Below are 16839 nucleotides of genomic sequence, written 5' to 3'. Positions count from 1 at the left end.
GTGTGTTGCTCATTGCCAACACTGAAAAAGAGTAAGTAAATGTATAAAGTGAGGAGAGATGAAAGGAGGACTGCGGTTAGATCTTTGACAAATCCTTGATCCAGGAGAATGATGAAGAGGAGGAATGATAAATTGGAAACAGGTAGACTTGGGGCAGGGGAAAAGCATGGCAGACCAGTTTCTGCTTTTTAAATCAGAGGCAGAGGGGAAAGAAGGCGAAGAAGGTAGACACAGTACTGTCACAGGTTGACCAGTGTGTAGGAGGAAGTCGTTGAGTATAGGCAGATACTGGTCACCTGAAATAGTTTCAGTTGAGAGGTGCAAGACAGTTTGGATTGCAGTGGATGAACGTTGATGGGAGAGTGGACATTGAAGGGACACTTGAATTAATTCCTTGGTCAGGAATAAGTGTAAACTGAGAATGGTGTCCACGGAATGCCTTTTTCTCCCCTCGGGTGAAACATAAATCGATAATAGTAGAGGGGAAGGAGGGGTACTTTTAGAAAGCAAAATGGTAGGGAGGATACGATTCTAAATGGGCAGGGGCTTAGGGCTGGAAAGGAACCATAAGGCTTAGCAACTTCTGCCAGAGGCATGCTGCTCTGACTCTCTCCCTCTCTGTCTTTCTAATAAACAAATCCTTATTTTTTCTTGTAATATTTCTTTATTTCTTTTGCTTTAAATCTTTATTTATTGTATAGAGATAGCTCGAAATCAAGAGGTTAGGGAGAAAGAGACACCGGCAGCCCTGCTTCACCACTCGTGAAGCTTTCCCCCTGCAGGCGGGGATGGGATATAAGGTTTATTGAATGCCTTGTTAACATTCTTAGTACAACTCTACTACTTTGCTCACTTAGGAAGTAGGGAAGCGAGTAGCCTGACGCTTACAGCTAGTAAGTGCTGGTGAAGGAGGGGAACACACACCCAGTCTCTTTGTTGTATCTGAAAAGCAAAGGTGGGAATATAGTCATTCCGGAGGGAGAGACAAGGCAGGAGGTTGAAATCAGTGCTATTAATTAATTGACTTGTTCAGTTAATATCATAGGTTAACTCAAGTATAGACTCATCCTCATTTCAAGTGCCTTTATTTGTTTTGATATAACTTTATACATAAAGAGAACTGTTTCTGCTGCTTTGTTTCCTATCTCCTCAGTCTTCACTTTGGAAGGATATTTTATGCAAACTCTTAGTAATGGCTGCCGAAGTGCAAATGATTCTTTATGAAGATGACTCGGTGCAGGTGCAGTATGTTGACGGCTCCAGATTGCAGCTTTCTCCCTGTGGCTCTGAGTTTGTATTTGAAAAGGCACCTTCTGTTTCAGCACATCCTTTAGAACAGCCAGAAAGAATTCGTCAAAGAACACATTTTGTAATTAGCACTTACCGAGTAAGTAAAAAAAAAAAAGTACACACACAAAGCTGCTCTTTTTATTACAATGTGGCAAGTAATTAGTGTTATTCCTAATGGATCTTCAAATCATTTTTAAGATTGGATTTCGTATTTCTTCTTGTAGGAGCAGCTGCAGCGAGCCTTAGTTTTTCGGAACGCTTTTGCTGCTTGTCCTTTCTTGTCTGAAAGCATCATACCTTCTGGAAGACAAAAGGTAGTTTTTAAGCCTCATATTTATAAGAAACAGTCAAAGAAAAGTAATTAGAAACAAACCGATTAATTCTTTTTTTAAAATATTTTATTTATTTCCCTTTTGTTGCCCTTGTTGTTTTATTGTTGTAGTTATTGTTGTCATTGTTGGATAGGACAGAGAGAAATGGAGAGAGGAGGGGAAGACAGAGAGGAGGAGAGAAAGACACCTGCAGACCTGCTTCACTGCCTGTGAAGCGACTCCCCTGCAGGTGGGGAGCCGGGGTTCGAACCGGGATCCTTATGCCGGTCCTTGTGCTTTGCGCCACCTGCGCTTAACCCGCTGCGCTACAGCCCGACTCCCAAGCCGATTAATTCTTAACTTATTTTCATAGTGATACTTGAGAAAAGACCAAATTCTGTGGAATACATAGCTCTTTGTGTCTCACCAGACTGGGGTATTTAGATATTTTATATGTTGATTATAAGTTTACCTGTTTGTTATAGCCAAGGATTCCAATCAACACTCTTCTCCTTAACATTTTTTAAGATGCTTTATTTATTTATTGGATAGAGAGAAATTGGGAGAAGAAGGGGCCATAGAGAGACAGAGAGCCACCTGCAGCCCTGCTTCACCACTCCTGAAGCTTTTCCCTTGCAGGTGGGGAAAGAGGCTTAAACCTGGGTCCTTAAGCACTGTAACACGAGTGTTAACCAGGTGTGCCAGCATTGCTCATCTCTAGCTTATGGTGGTCCGGGGGACTGAACCTGGGACTTTGGAGTCTCAGGCATGAGTCTCTGCCTACCCATTATGCTATCCATCCCAGTCCCCTAGACATTCTTTATAGGAAACTTTTCTTTTTTTCAGAGTAAGCTTTTGGGAAGAGCTGTAAATCTGTTTATCTTTGATTCATTATACATTTTAAATAAAAATATATTCATTCTTTAAAATCAGGATGACTTCCTTTTTGTTAGGATTTGTGCTTTAGTTTTTTTTTTATATATATAAGTAAACACTGTTGTATAGAAAACCATCTAGATTGACACTTGGATCTACATTTTTCTTTTTATCTAGGTAATAAAGCTTTAGAAAACTCTCTTATACAACTTGCAAGTATCAAATATTCAGAAAAGGTGGACAGCAAATACTCACCATCTCTATTTTTTTTTTTTTCTTTCCAACTCAGCATGTCCTCATCGACTTCTCAGAAGTGAGGTGGCCTAGTCTAGATTCTGATGATGGCATGAGAACGATGCAGAATGGCGCTGTGAAGGTCTCCTCTGTAGACGGGCACGCACACCTCTGCCTGCCCCGCTCTCAGCATGAATTCACAGTGACTTTCTTGTGTAAAGTAAGCCAGAAGCCAGACTCCACTGTGGCACTGTCAGAACAAAGCCATCAAGCCAAGAAGGAGAAAGCCATCCGAGAAGCAAGCAAGCTCTCCATGTCTGGGAGTTTCACAGGGCAGAGACTGGAGGGTAAAGAAAATGCATGTGACTGTCAGGTCATGACATCTAGAGAGCTCTCAGAGAAGAGCAGTTTAAAAGGCCCTGTGGGGAGGGAGAAGCTGCAGACAGCCGGCATGAAGCGCACATGTACGTATACGTGGCTGAAGCAGCGTTGCTCTGTGGCCTCTTGTCCAGAGCAATGGAAATACCCTTTGTCTCTAGCACGTCGTTTCTGTAACAACAACAGTGTGGCTGGACTGGAAGCAGATGTCCCCCAGTGTAGACCGTCAACTTCTGATGGCTCACATGAAAGAGGAAAAGAGATTTCTGTTCTCCCAAAGGCTCTGCCACTTAGCTGTCCTGCTCCACACCTGCACAGGTAATGAGTGACTTACCTGTAATTCACTGGAGCTTTTGTTACTTTTAGGCTCCCCAAATGAGAATGAGCACTTTCTTATTGAAACTTGCCACAGGCCTTAAGTCGAAGTCCATTTCCCACCGGCGTGACTGAGCAGGTCTTCAGTCACCTGGACCCTTCCTGCAGCTGTAGTCCCCGCTCCTCTCAGCACGGCCGCCCTCTCGTCCTCTGTGCTTGGTCTCTAGAATGCTGGCCGGAACTCCCACCCATCAGTACTCCTGTGCTTTCCTGCGCCAGGAACCATCTGTCTCCCTCAACTCACTAATTTATACTTATTTCCAGTTTTCAACATAAGCTTTTCTTCTTTTTTTTTTTAAAAAAAAATTTTGTTTTTAATATTTATTTATTTTCCCTTTTGCTGCCCTTGTTGTGGTTATTGATGTCGTTGTTGGATAGGACAGAGAGAAATGGAGAGAGGAGGGGAAGATGGAGAAGGGGAGAGAAAGACAGACACCTGCAGACCTGCTTCACCGCCTGTGAAGCGACTCCCCTGCAGGTGGGGAGCGGGGGGCTCGAACCGGGATCCTTACGCCGGCCGGTCCTTGTGCTTTGCGCCACCTGCGCTTAACCCACTGCGCCACTGCCCAGCTCCCAAGCTTTTCTTCTTTAGGGTGTTTATTCCAAAATCCGCAGAGTTAGGTTCTTGTAAAAATCCCATAGCAGGGCAGGGGTAGATAGCATAATGGTTATGCAAAGAGACTCTTATGCCTGAGGCTCCAAAAGTCCTAGGTTCAATCCCCTGCACCACCATAAGCCAGAGCTGAACAGTGTTCTGGTAAAAAAAAAAAAAAAAAGGAAGAAAAATCCCATAGCATCCAATAATTCTCCTTTCCTTTATTTTTTTTTCCAATTTCTTTATTGGGGGATTAATGGTATACAGTCAACAATACAATAGGTTGTACATGTATAACATTTCTCAGTTTTCCACATTTCCACTCAAACCCCACTAGGTCCTCCTCTGCCATCCTGTCCCCGGGCCTGAACCCCCCCCCCCCCCCCCCCGGGTCTTTTACTTCGGTGCAGTGCACTAACCTAGTCCGAGTCCTTTCGTTTCCCTTCTGGGCTTATTTTTCAGCTTGTGAGTGAAATCATCCCATATTCTTCCTTCTCTTTCTGGTTGATCTCACTGAACATGATTCCTTCAAGCTTCATCCAAGATGAGGTGAAGAAGGTGAACTCACCATCTTTAATAGCCGAGTAGTATTTCATTGTGAATACATACTACAACTTACTCAGCCACTCGTCTGTTGTTAGACACCCGGGTGGCTATTACAAATGGTGCTATAAACATAGGTATACACAAATCTTTTTGGATCAGTGTGTTTGGTTCTTTGGGATGTATCCCCAGAAGAGGAATTGCAGGGTCATAGGGTAGGTCCACTTCTAGCCTTCAGAGAGTTCTCCAGACTGTTGTCCACAGGGGTTGGGTCAGTTTACATTTCTACCAGCAGAGCAGGAAGAGTCCCTTCGTCCCCAGCATTTGTTGTTACTATCCTTTCTGATGTATGACATTCCCACAGGAGTGAAGTGGTATTTCATTATTGTCTTTATTTTCATTTCTCTGACAGTCAGTGACTTGGAACATTTTTTCATATGCCTTTTGGCCTTTTGGATCTTTAGTGAATGTTCTGTCTATGTCCTCCCCCCATTTTTGGATGGGATCCTTTGTTTTTCTGTTGCTGAGTTTGGTGATCTCTTTTTGGTTATTAGTCTTTTGTCTGATGTATGCTATATAAAGATCTTCTCCCATTCTGTAAGGGGTCTATTTGGGTGGTGGTTTCTTTTGCTTTACAGAAACTTTTCAATTTCATGTAGCCCCATTGGCTTATATTTTGTTTTAGTCTTCCTTGCAATTGGATTTTTATCACTAAAGATGCCTATAAAATTTAGATGGAAAAGAGTGCTGTGAATATTTTCCTCTAAGTACTGATACTTTCTGGTCTAATGTTCAAGTCCTTGATCCACTTGGAATTTATTCTTGTGTCTGGTGAAATACAGTGGTTCAGTTTCATTCTTCTGCACGTTTCAACACAATTTTTCCAACACCATTTGTTGAAGAGACTCTGCTTTCTCCATTTAATAGTTTGGCCCCTTTGTAAAAAATTAAGATATCCATAGATGTGGGGTCTTATTTCTGGGCTCTCGGTTCTATTTTTTTTTCTTTTTTAAAAAAATTTATTAGTGATTTAATACTGATTTACAAAATTACAACAGGGGTATAAATCCACTCTATTCTCACCACCAGGGTTCTAGATCTTCAGTCGTCCCACTGCAGGCCACCACATGGGCCAGCCATCATCTCTACAACTATCTGTCCACATTTATACATCATTGCCTCATTTTTCTTCCTGATCCAATCCTCTAAGCCACTCATGACACCATGACTACTTCCATATGTCCTTCTCCTTTTCCTCCTCCTCACTCTGGGACCTGATGAAGCTGGAGTTGAGAGCCCTCATATCCTCTTCCTCCTATCACTTCTCCCCCATTGGGAGTATGGATCAAGGTTGTTTTTGGGGTGTAGAGGGTAGGAGTTCTGGCTTCTGTAATTGCTTCTCTGCTGAACATGGGTGTTGGCAGGTTGATCCATACCCCAGCCTGTTTCTATCTTTCCCTAGTGGAGCAGAGCTCTAAAAGAGGCGAGGTTCCAGGACACACTGGTGAAGAGGTCAGGATGGAGTCATGGTAGCATCTGCAAATTGGTGTCTGGAAGGTGAAAGGACATAAATTGAGATAAAATGGTTAATGAGTAGGAACCAAAAAGTAGGGATAGAGCAGCTGGGATGAGGGACTTTAGGGTCGAACAAAGCTGGGAAGTCCATCTTAGGTATGTCCCTGGGAGCACTCAACTGTGGTAGTTTTGCTGGAGTTTGTTAGCTAGCCTGTGGTTGGATAAGAATATTGTCTGATGGGGAGTCGGGCTGTAGGTCAGCGGGTTAAGTGCAGGTGGCACAAAGCACAAGGACTGGCATAAGGATCCCGGTTCGAGCCCTGGCTCCCCACCTGCAGGGGAGTCGCTTCACAGGCGGTGAAGCAGGTCTGCAGGTGTCTTTCTGTCCCCCTCTCTGTCTTCCCCTCCTCTCTCCATTTCTCTCTGTCCTATCCAACAACGACGACATCAATAACTACAACAATAAAACAACAAGGGCAACAAAAGGGAATAAATATATATATAAAATAAAATTAAAAATTAAAAAAAAAGAATATTGTCTGAGGGAAAAAGGACTAGAAAGTTGAATTAGAGCAGTGAGTAGCTCCCATTCTTGGGGGGGAAAAATGTGGATACCATTAACTATTTACAGCCGTCCACCTGACCCAGGGCATGCGTGCGTGAGTGTGTGTGTGTGTGTGTGTGTGTGTGTGTGTGTGTGTGTGTGTGTGTGTGTTTATATTTATGGGCTCTTAATTCTGTTTAACTGTTCAGTTTGTCTATATTTTTTCCAGTGCCAGACAGTTTTGATTATAGTGACTATAGTATCGTTTGAGGTCTGGGAGCATGATGCCTCTAGTTCTTTTTTTCTCCAGATTGTTTTGGCAGTTCTAGGTGTTCCAGATAAACTTTTGCAGCTTTTGTTCTATTCTGTCAAAAAAAAAAAAAAAAAATTGCGGGACTTTGATGGAGGTTGCATTAAATTTGTATATGACTCTGCGTAGAATATTCATTTTGATATTAATTCTTCCAGTCCATGAACATGGGTTATCTTTCCACTTCTTTGTTTCTTTCTGTTTCCTTGAATCATGACTCAGTTTTCAGTATAGAAGTCTTTCACTTCTTCTGTTAGGTTCATTCTTAGATATTTTATTGTTTCTGCTGCTTAGTGAATGGGACTGGACTGATTCCTGATAAAGTGCATTTCCTACCTGGTGGGCAGTGTCTCTCGCCCTAGTCTCAAAGTCTGCTAGTATATTTTTACTGGACTTTCATCTAACCAGGTAAGCAAGATATAGACCTAGTAACCATAACACCGTTTTTGTTAACTTTCGAAGGCACATTGAGCAGAATCAATAACTTGTGTTTTGTCTACACAGGTGGCATTTTTGTGAGTCGCTGTCACAGAGACAGTCAGATGAAGAATATACCTATCCTGAACTTGTGAAAGTGGTCTGGTACAAGGGTACTACCTACAGGTAAGGAGCCCTTAGCTGCTGGAAGCACTTAGCAGTGTCCAAGTGGGCGCAGAGCTTGCTGGGCAGACGGGTTTCCACGGCAGGACACTGTTTGCCGGGGGCCATTATTCTCCCGTGCTTGGTCCTAATTTCCACTGGTCTCAAAACATGCTTCTGTTAGCAGCACAGGAGGCTTATGCCTAACTCACGTTACTTAGGTTCACAAGGTGCACGTGACAGTGCCAGAGCCAGCGAGAGATTAGTTTCTCACGCGGATTAACACTCAACTCAGTCACTTAGAAGACCCCTTCCAATCTTTGGGGTTCTCGTTGTCTACCTTAATCACATCAGGAGGTTTCCTATTTGAGTTTGCAGTTTGAAGCAGTTATATAGCCAAAGGCAGGTATGTGTATATATGTGTATATATATATAATCTCCTTTGTTCGTATAGCGTGTATGGATAGAGTGACTGCTCTGTGTTCAGATTATTCCCAACACTTCCCCCTGTCCCACCACAAGGCATGCCTCTAGTCACAAGAGAGTTAACATTGGATAGGTGTGGAGGTTTTGTTATCAGAGACTGGAAGATCACTGCAGATCATTTTGGTTTTTGGACTCTCTCTCTCTGACATAAAAACTCCCTCCCCATGTATATTCTTCATGCATGTCTCAGTAGAACTCATTTAAGTTTTTAGCATTTAGGTCCCCAGAATGACTCCTTTAGGGGCCAGGCAGTGGTGCACCTGCTTAAGCACATACATTACAGTGCACAAAGGCTCAGGTTCAAGCCCTTGGTCCCCACTTGCAGGGGTGAAGCTTCGTAAGTGGTGAAGCAGGGCTACAAGTGTCTCTCTGTCTCTTTCCATCTCTGTCACCCCCCCCCCAATTTCTCTCTGTCCAATAATACATAAAAATATCTCTTAAAAGAGAATGACTCCTTTATACATAATCTAATCTCATTTTTATAAAAATAATTTTATTTTTTTATTGCCACCAGGGTTATTGCTGGGGACTAGGTGCCTGCGTGATGAGTCCACCACCTCTTGTGGTTTTTTTTTTTTTTTTTTTTTTGGATAAATGCAGCAGGAAGGGGAATAGAAAGGGGGAGAGAGTCACCTGCAGCACTGCTTCATCACCCATGAAGCTTCCCCCTGCAGGTGGGCAGGTAGGGACCGGGGAGTTGAACCTGGATCCTCCCGCCTGGCATTGTGTGTTCTACTGGGTGTGCCACTGCCTAGCCCTGCCAGTCTCATTCCTCTAAAGGTTTTGTTTCTACTAGCTTCTTTACTGATGATAATCTCAGCATCAGGCTTTGGAGACTGTTACTTAACACCCATCAGCGGACATTGTGTTGGTGACTTACGTCTCTTCCTTAGGCTTACTCATCAACATGTGAACTCAATTGAGATTCACCCTGGAGATGGATCTGTTTTCAAATCAGAAGGAGCTTATTTTGGGAACTATTTTACGTATCACTCCGTTCAAGAAGGATCAGAAGAGGTACGCTGACAGGACTCAGCGCAAGATTTTTGCTTTTAAATAACTCTCATTCTGAAAAGTTATTTGATGGCCAGAATTTTTTTATTAATATGTTTTCATCTCAAACTAATTTTTAGAAAGAAGAAAAAATGTATTCAGTAAATAGCCTTCCTCCAGATAAACCAGGAAGTCAGTTTTCCGTGTGTTCTCTCATTAAACAGGCGACCAGGTAAGCCCTGCACATTCAGCTGAATCAAGTGGTGTGTCTGACTGAGAACCTTAGTCCCCTCTCTAGTGCTTAGGGTACGATTAAGACCTTGTAGGCACACGGGAAACTATGTCTTTGCTAAGATTGATCATCGTTTGATCTTATAAGATCATCACAGTATCATTAGAAGAGTACTTCTGGATTTGAAATTTTAAAGTTAGGGGGAAGGAAAAAAATAAATTTAAAGTGAGATGTGGAGAAACAGCCGTCTGTGGTGAGCAGGTCCTCATGGGAGGTGAACCTTATGGTGTGGCGTGATTATTCTTTTTTGTAATCAAGTTGAAGGTGGACAGCCTCTTCTTTTTTTGCCTCCAGGGTTCTCACTGGGGCTCTTTGCCTGCACTGTGAATCCACAGCTGGTGCCCATCTTTTTCCATTGTTGTTGTTGGATAGGACAGAGGGAAATTGAGAGGAGAGGGGGAGAGAAAGACAGACACCTGCAGACCTGCTTCACTGCTTGTGAAACATGCCCCCTGCAGCAGGTGGGGAGCCAGGGGCTTGAACCACATACTTGAAAGATTTAATATTGACCAAGGCTGTACATGAGAGAGGAGGAGACTCTGAAGGGGCACATGTGACGGCTGGGGCCTGAGCCAGCAACTTCAGGCATTAGAGTCCTGCACTGCATCAGTGGGACTGTCTCCCCAGCTGCTGTGAGTGTGTGGGTGTGTGTGTGTGTTTTCTCCCTAATTATCTGAGGTGCCCAGTGAAACTGAAGTGGATTACTGAGTCGAGTTATTTCTTTTTATAAATTTATGTCTAAACAATTTACAGAGTAGATTGGAAAGAACAGCGCTTATAACTTGATTTCTTAGGGTCAGCTGATTCACACCCCCACCTCTCTTAGATTACGGCCAACTTGTTTGGTGCTCTTCCTCTTAAAAAGGAACCAGCTCTTCACAAGTGGTGAAGCAGATCTGCAGGTGTCTTGTCTTTCTTTCCCTGTCTTCCCCTCTCTCCATTTCTCTCTGTCCTATCCAACGACAACATCAATAACAACTACAACAATAAAACAAGGGCAACAAAAAAGGAAATAAATTTAAAAAAAGGAACAGCTGAGGGAGTCAGGCGGTAGCGCAACAGGTTAACTGCAGGTGGCTCGAAGCGCAAGGACCGGCTTAAGGATCCCGGTTTGAGCCCCCGGCTCCCCACCAGCAGGGAAGTCGCTTCACAGGCGGTGAAACAGGTCTGCAGGTGTCTCTCTCTCCGTCTTCCCTGCCTCTCTCCATTTCTCTCTGACTATCTAATGACAACATCAATAACAACAATTAAAAAAAAAAAAAAAAAAAAACCAACAAGGGCAACAAAAGGGAAATATTAAAAATTTTTTTGAAAAAAAGGAACAGCTGAAAATCCTCTCTATTTGACAGAATGACCTTAGGTAATATTAGCAGAATGGGAAGTAGCGGTAGTAGGTCTCTTCAAGGACTTAAGAATGGTGGTGGTGGGGGGGAACAAACCAAAGACATCTGGACATATTTTAGTGGAAGTGAGTTACTTGTTCAACTATCATGGAACTGAGAATGCCTTGCTAGAATTGGAAAAGGCCATTATCTGCAGGTACTTTACTAGTGTTTGTCATGCTTGCAGAATTCTTCAACATTGTGCCAAGATAAGGCTTTCTTTAAGCCACAACTACCATGTGTGCTGCTGGAAAAAGGTATCTTAAAAATTCTTCTGAAAATTTGTTTTATTGTTTGTGTGCATGCTCAGGTTACTTTAAGTCATATACGAAAGTCTTTGTACACTTAATTTATTCAGGAAAGCTTGCACTTAACAGCTGCAAAGAATCAAGCTTTTGTATTAAACTTACTGTGAAGTTGCTTTGTTTTTTCACTAGATGAAAGAGAAGAAATTGATTTTTATAATCTACCAAAATGATTTCCATAATCATAGAAGCAAATTCATTAGTGTAGATTTGAAGGAATTCTCAGACTTCAGTTTCTGTAACTGACTCTGACTATAAGCTTATCTATTGCTCAAGTGCTTGATTTTATTTTTTGTCTGTGTTCTATGTACAATTCAGAGAACAGTGACTTTCCAGAGGTCTCTTAACTAATCTGTGTGTAACAGACTCGTTGGAGTGTCTGCTTCTGAAATAGTTCAAGTATATGTACAGATTATGTATCCAAGTTGCCTCAGTTTGTTTATAATTAAGGGTGGTGGTAGATAGCATAATGGTTACGCAAAGATTTTCATACCTGAGGTTCCAATGCCACAGGTGCAATCCCCTGCACCACTGTAAGCCAGAGCTGAGCAATGGAGTTGTGCAGGCAGAGAGATCAGTGATGCCTTTGGTGGCTAAAATAAACATTAAAATAAAAAAATAATAAGTCTTACTAATGAGTAGTTTTTCTTTGCTTTTAGGCACCTGAGATAAGTGGTAGCAGTGTCCTGCCTCTACTTTTGAGAGAATCATTCATACCCACCACGGGGAAATTTCTTGCATACTCTGATGACAAAGTGCATGCTGTCTTTTTAGACGGCATTACTCTTACCCTAAACTGGAATTTCAGTTCTCCTGAGAAAGGACAGGTGAGAATGCTCTGTAATGAACCTTTGTTTTTAAAAATGTGGAAATAGTATAGTACTTTATTTTCTTTTTTCTGCCCCAATATTTTGAAATGCAAAATTTGTAAAGAGGCTTTTCTGTTCTCTTTGTATTTCCTGCCCCAAATCAGGAAGGTATAACAGATAATTGTTTTTATAAATGTTACTGAGAGAGAGGTACTCGGGCTTTTGCTTTAGAATATTACCTACACAAGAGGGGTGCTTAAATAATGTCCAGGTCCAGTGTAAAACACAGTTATTAACTTAAGTCAACAAAACATTTACTTCTCTTTATTTGATAAATTAGAAAAGGTTTTTCTTTTTCCTTTTTAACTTTTGGAATGATAAAACTTACTTTTCACCTTTGCTTCTTAAGGTAAATCGAGGTCTTAATTTAGGTTGGTGTAAATTAACTTTTCCTGATGGACAAGATCAGTTAATTCAGATTGATCACCCTGGACCATATGAAAGGTAATGCAAAAGCAAGTTGTAACATTATGTTTACAGCTTACAAGTCAAACACATGTAAACACGCCAGATGTATCTCCAAGTTTATTCACACAGATATTACAAATGAAGTAATTTCATCAGATTTTAAAGTTATATTGACATCTTATCTAAGTAAGTCAAGTCATCTTCAATACTTTTCATTTGTATTCAAGCGATTTTTCAAAATGAATGAACTTTAAATTTTGGGTGAAATACAGATTTCATTCTTTAATCTTACCTGTATTAACCACTTGAGTAATTTTATTTTCTTGAGGAGTAATAAAAAAAAGGTCTTTTATTTCCAGTGAATGTTGAAAATTCCTATCAACTGCCTTATTTTAGAATATTTTCCTTTATTATCGCTCCCAACTGTCTTACTGGCCTTTTTCCCGACATTGTCCCGAAGATTATCTAAGTGCATTTTCTCAGCTGTTTTGTTTCCATTTGATCTAGATACGTGGCAGCAGTGGTATCCTGGTGTAGACTGGTCCACACTAACCAGAGGGGTGTGCCTGCACAGCCTCCATGCCCTGTTCTTGAAGAAAACTGGTATCTACATTTCTTTTAGGCTTAATCTGTACAGAGGAGCTAACTAGCTTTCAAAAATTAAAACGCCACACGGTAAACTCAAAGGCTTTTTCCCCCCAAGGAGACTTTCTCTTAGTTAAAATATATGAAGTCCTATAGTGTTTCACAACTTAAACTTGAAGAAATGTTTTACAGCTTAGAGGAGTTCTAATCAGATGTCTAATCCATTGCATTTTCTCAAATTTAATCCAAAGGTCTGAAAGCTTCATATAATTGGGTGACCCTGTCTTGTGTGTGTGTGTGTGTGTGTGTGTGTGTGTGTGTGTGTGTGTGTGTGTGTGTGTGTGCAGCCAATGCCTTATGAGTGAGCAACTGATTTCACTGCTCCTGGGCTGGTTTTTTTTTTTTTTCCAAAATAACTTAATTTTTTTAATATTTATTCCCTTTTTTCGCCCTTGCTTTTTATTGTTGTAGTTATTGTTGTTGTCATTGTTGGATAGGACAGAGAGACATGGAGAAAGGAGGGGAAGACAGAGAGGGGGAGAGAGACACCTGCAGACCTGCTTCACTGCTTGTGAAGCGACTCCCCTGCAGGTGGGGAGTTGAGGGATTGAACTGGGAATCCTTACGATGGTCCTTGCGCTTTGCACCACGTGCACTTCTTCTTCTTTTTTTTTTTTTTAAATATTTATTTTATTTATTTCTTCCCTTTTGTTGCCCTTGTTGTTTTATTGTTGTAGTTATTATTGTTGTTGTCGTCGTTGTTGGATAGGACAGAGAGAAATGGAGAGAGGAGGGGAAGACAGAGAGGAGGAGAGAAAGATAGACACCTGCAGACCTGCTTCACCGCCTGTGAAACGACTCCCCTGCAGGTGGGGAGCCGGGGTTCGAACCGGGATCCTTATGCCGGTCCTTGTGCTTTGCGCCACCTGCGCTTAGCCCGCTGCGCTACAGCCCGACTCCCGCACTTCTTCTTCTAGCGTTTGCCCTTCTTCCGTAGCCAGTCAACAGCATCAGGTTGAGCCTGATGTAAAGACCTCCTTTGAATCTGGAGAGGTGGCAGTCGCTGACTATGTGGGTCATAGTCTGTAGCCACAGGGGCAGTTTGGGTCGTCACCACGTGCACTTAACCCGCTGCGCTACCGCCCGACTCCCTTGGGCTGCTTTTTCATTCAGGTCGAGCGAGATGGGGGGAAGGAGATACGGTAGCTCCAGAGCTCCCCTAGATGACGTGGTGCCTGTGTGTGCGGCTGCTGGGGGCTGGGCCCCAGGCCTGTGCGTGGCCAGGCTCCACCCTGCCTGGCCGCCATCTCTCCCTCTCCAGCCCTGTCCAGAGTCATCTTATGTGACAGGGTCATCCTGAAGATTGTTTTTTTTCCCTTGAAATTTTTTAAAAACTTAAAATTCTAGTAACATTAAAAAAAAATGCTGATTAACATAATAAACTACCAGTTAAGTGATTTAAAGTTTTCGATGCTCCCTGCCGTACTTGTTGCCCTAAAATTAACTGGCAGAACCATACAGCAAGCATTTGAGCCCTTCCCACATGCCTTCCAGTATATTAAACCACTTCTTTCAGAGTAAACAGGCCTTTTATTAGTTTTTTTAAAGTTTGAATAAACTTTGAGGAGGAGAGTAGAATTTATGACAGAAGTTATAGCAGGAAGATTGACTACATTCAAATATCAATACTTAGATGTGGGAACTTCACTTCCAGGCCTTAGGCTCCCAGCTCCCAGGTTCAGTCCCCAGCACCACCGTAAGCCAGAATTGAGCAATAATACTCCGGTGAAAGAAAAAAGGAAGGGGTGTGTGAATAACTAAAATGGAACCATTCAGTAAAGTATCAGTCTGGTCAAATGGACTTGTTGCTAAATAAAACCAATATAAAGAGAATTCTTCTAGCTTCTAAAATTCTAGTCATGAGAAAACTCAAGCCTGCTAATGTGAAACACTGTGATTATGAAAGAATTAGACAACTAGTATGGACTGAATTTTTTTTTTTTTCTACAGGTCTGTAGCTTCTGAACTTGAGAAGATAAAGGAATTTAACTGTATCCTTCAAGTCAAATGCATTATGTTGCATAACTTGCCAGTCTACAGTTAGAGCGTTACTCTAGTTCATCTCAATCCATGCTTATCACGGGCATGTGTGTGTGGAATGAGGGACTGAACTCGGGACTCAGGCTTACAGATCCGTCCTGCGCTACTTCCGTGGATGGCGGGTTGCTGGAGTCACGTCTCTCCTCTCTGCTAGTCTTCTCTGGGCCTCTCTACATAAATGAACAGTGAGACCATGGGACCCACGGGCTGCTCAGCCCGACTGTGCGTGTCCAAGGCCCCGAACCCCTTCCCGGGGTCCCAGGAGCCAGCAGCACAGGAAGCCCCCGTTCATATTCCTGCCGCCCCACCTTGACTCTCCTGTCACCTTGCCAGTTAAAGATCTTCCTCCTATTACCACACCTCTGGCGTCTGAATACGCACAGACTCCTCTCTCCTCCAGTTCTGATGGCCCGAGCCTGTTAGAACCTCAGAGGTCTTCCTCTGGTAGGGAACTAGCATTTTAACACGCGGGCCAGGCCGGCTGGAAGGAAACAAAGTACTTACTGGATGGAAACGGTGAGGAAAAGCTCCTTAACTAGGCAACTTAGTACTTCTGGAGAATAGCGGTCTCCTAAATGAGGCTCCTGACAAGAACAAGTGTTCCGACCATCAGAAAGCAGACTCTTCAGAAACATCACTGGAAGGAGTCAATGAAAAGGCAGTGTTGGTGGCACTGCGGAAAACCTCTGAAATTCTTCAAGATATCGACTGTCTTCTAGCCAGCTCTAAAAAATGAGAAACGCAGTTACTGCAGTAGGGGGAAGCTCTAAAAAATGAGAAACGCAGTTACTGCAGTAGGGGGAAGCTCTAAAAAATGAGAGACGCAGTTACTGCAGTAGGGGGAAGCTCTAAAAAATGAGAGACGCAGTTACTGCAGTAGGGGGAAGCTCTAAAAAATGAGAGACACAGTTACTGCAGTATGGGGAAGCTCTGAGAAATGAGAGACGCAGTTACTGCAGTAGGGGGAAGCTCTGAGAAATGAGAGACGCAGTTACTGCAGTAGGGGGAAGCTCTGAGAAATGAGAGACGCAGTTACTGCAGTATGGGGAAGCTCTAAAAAATGAGAGACACAGTTACTGCAGTATGGGGAAGCTCTGAGAAATGAGAGACGCAGTTACTGCAGTATGGGGAAGCTCTGAGAAATGAGAGACGCAGTTACTGCAGTATGGGGAAGCTCTGAGAAATGAGACACGCAGTTACTGCAGTAGGGGGAAGCTCTGAGAAATGAGAGACGCAGTTACTGCAGTAGGGGGAAGCTCTGAAAAATGAGAGCTGCAGTTACTGCAGTAGGGGGAAGCTCTGAGAAATGAGACACGCAGTTTGCAGTGCGCCGGAGCCTTGGGAATTTGCTCGGGTTGGCTGCTGCGGCCCGCGGGTGCCTCTCCTGCAGTGACTGTCAGGAGGCGGACGCCTCACTTAGGACACAGAACTTTTTTTTACATTTTAAAGTGCACACTTCAGTCTTATTAATAAAAATGTTTTGGAAAATTTTAAACTATTTTCAGATCTGTGAAACATAGAAGAGCTGTTGCTGGTTCATCTTGAGCATTAACTGTGGATTAACTTGTCGATTTTTTTACTATGCAAAACTGCATGTATTGTGCTACTTAGTCTACAAGTGTTTTTTGATAAAACCATAGGGTGAAAACTAGATTTTCAGGGGCCAGGTGAAGCATGGCTGCAAGTGGTCTCTCTCCCCCTCCCCATTTCTGTCTTTATCTAATCATGATTTAAAAATAAAGTTATTATAAAAATCAGATCCTCTGTGCAATAAACTGATCACAGAGAAAAAGCTGTGGTTCTGTTTAGGTCGTGGTGTTCGGTTAGCTGTAAAATCCCAGGCTACGTATTTATCAACAGCCAGACAGA

General features: G+C 42.6%; 1 protein-coding gene across 3 annotated transcripts; it reads left to right on the top strand.

The window, feature by feature from the left end:
* The first annotated feature begins 251 nt into the window (after positions 1-251).
* Positions 252-16241, top strand: C5H5orf34 (chromosome 5 C5orf34 homolog). Of its 3 annotated transcripts, none has more exons than XM_007517624.3 (12): positions 252-1387; positions 1515-1604; positions 2767-3407; positions 7476-7574; positions 8930-9053; positions 9170-9261; positions 10891-10960; positions 11668-11835; positions 12227-12321; positions 12793-12888; positions 14881-14921; positions 15519-16241. In XM_007517624.3, the coding sequence occupies exons 1-12, from the start codon at positions 1193-1195 to the stop codon at positions 15704-15706; spliced, it is 1899 nt and encodes a 632-aa protein (XP_007517686.2). In that variant the 5' UTR covers positions 252-1192; the 3' UTR covers positions 15707-16241. The 3 variants fall into 3 exon arrangements, with proteins under 3 accessions (XP_007517686.2, XP_060046990.1, XP_060046991.1); XM_060191007.1 differs by having other exon boundaries at positions 10891-10964; positions 11672-11835; XM_060191008.1 differs by lacking the exon at positions 11668-11835.
* The last annotated feature ends 598 nt before the right edge of the window (positions 16242-16839 follow it).

The sequence above is a fragment of the Erinaceus europaeus genome, chromosome 5 (genome assembly GCF_950295315.1).
Source record: "Erinaceus europaeus chromosome 5, mEriEur2.1, whole genome shotgun sequence".
Lineage (NCBI taxonomy): Eukaryota > Metazoa > Chordata > Mammalia > Eulipotyphla > Erinaceidae > Erinaceus > Erinaceus europaeus.
The sequence above is the reverse complement of the archived record's forward strand: the minus strand, read 5'-3'. Positions and strand labels throughout refer to the sequence as shown.

Coding starts and splice junctions, on each gene's coding strand:
- C5H5orf34 (XM_007517624.3), top strand. CDS start 1,193: ATGGCTGCCGAAGTGCAAATGATTCTTTATGAAGATGACTCGGTGCAG. Junction 1,605..2,766: donor TACCTTCTGGAAGACAAAAG/GTAGTTTTTAAG, acceptor TTTCCAACTCAG/CATGTCCTCATCGACTTCTC. Junction 9,054..9,169: donor TTCAAGAAGGATCAGAAGAG/GTACGCTGACAG, acceptor ACTAATTTTTAG/AAAGAAGAAAAAATGTATTC.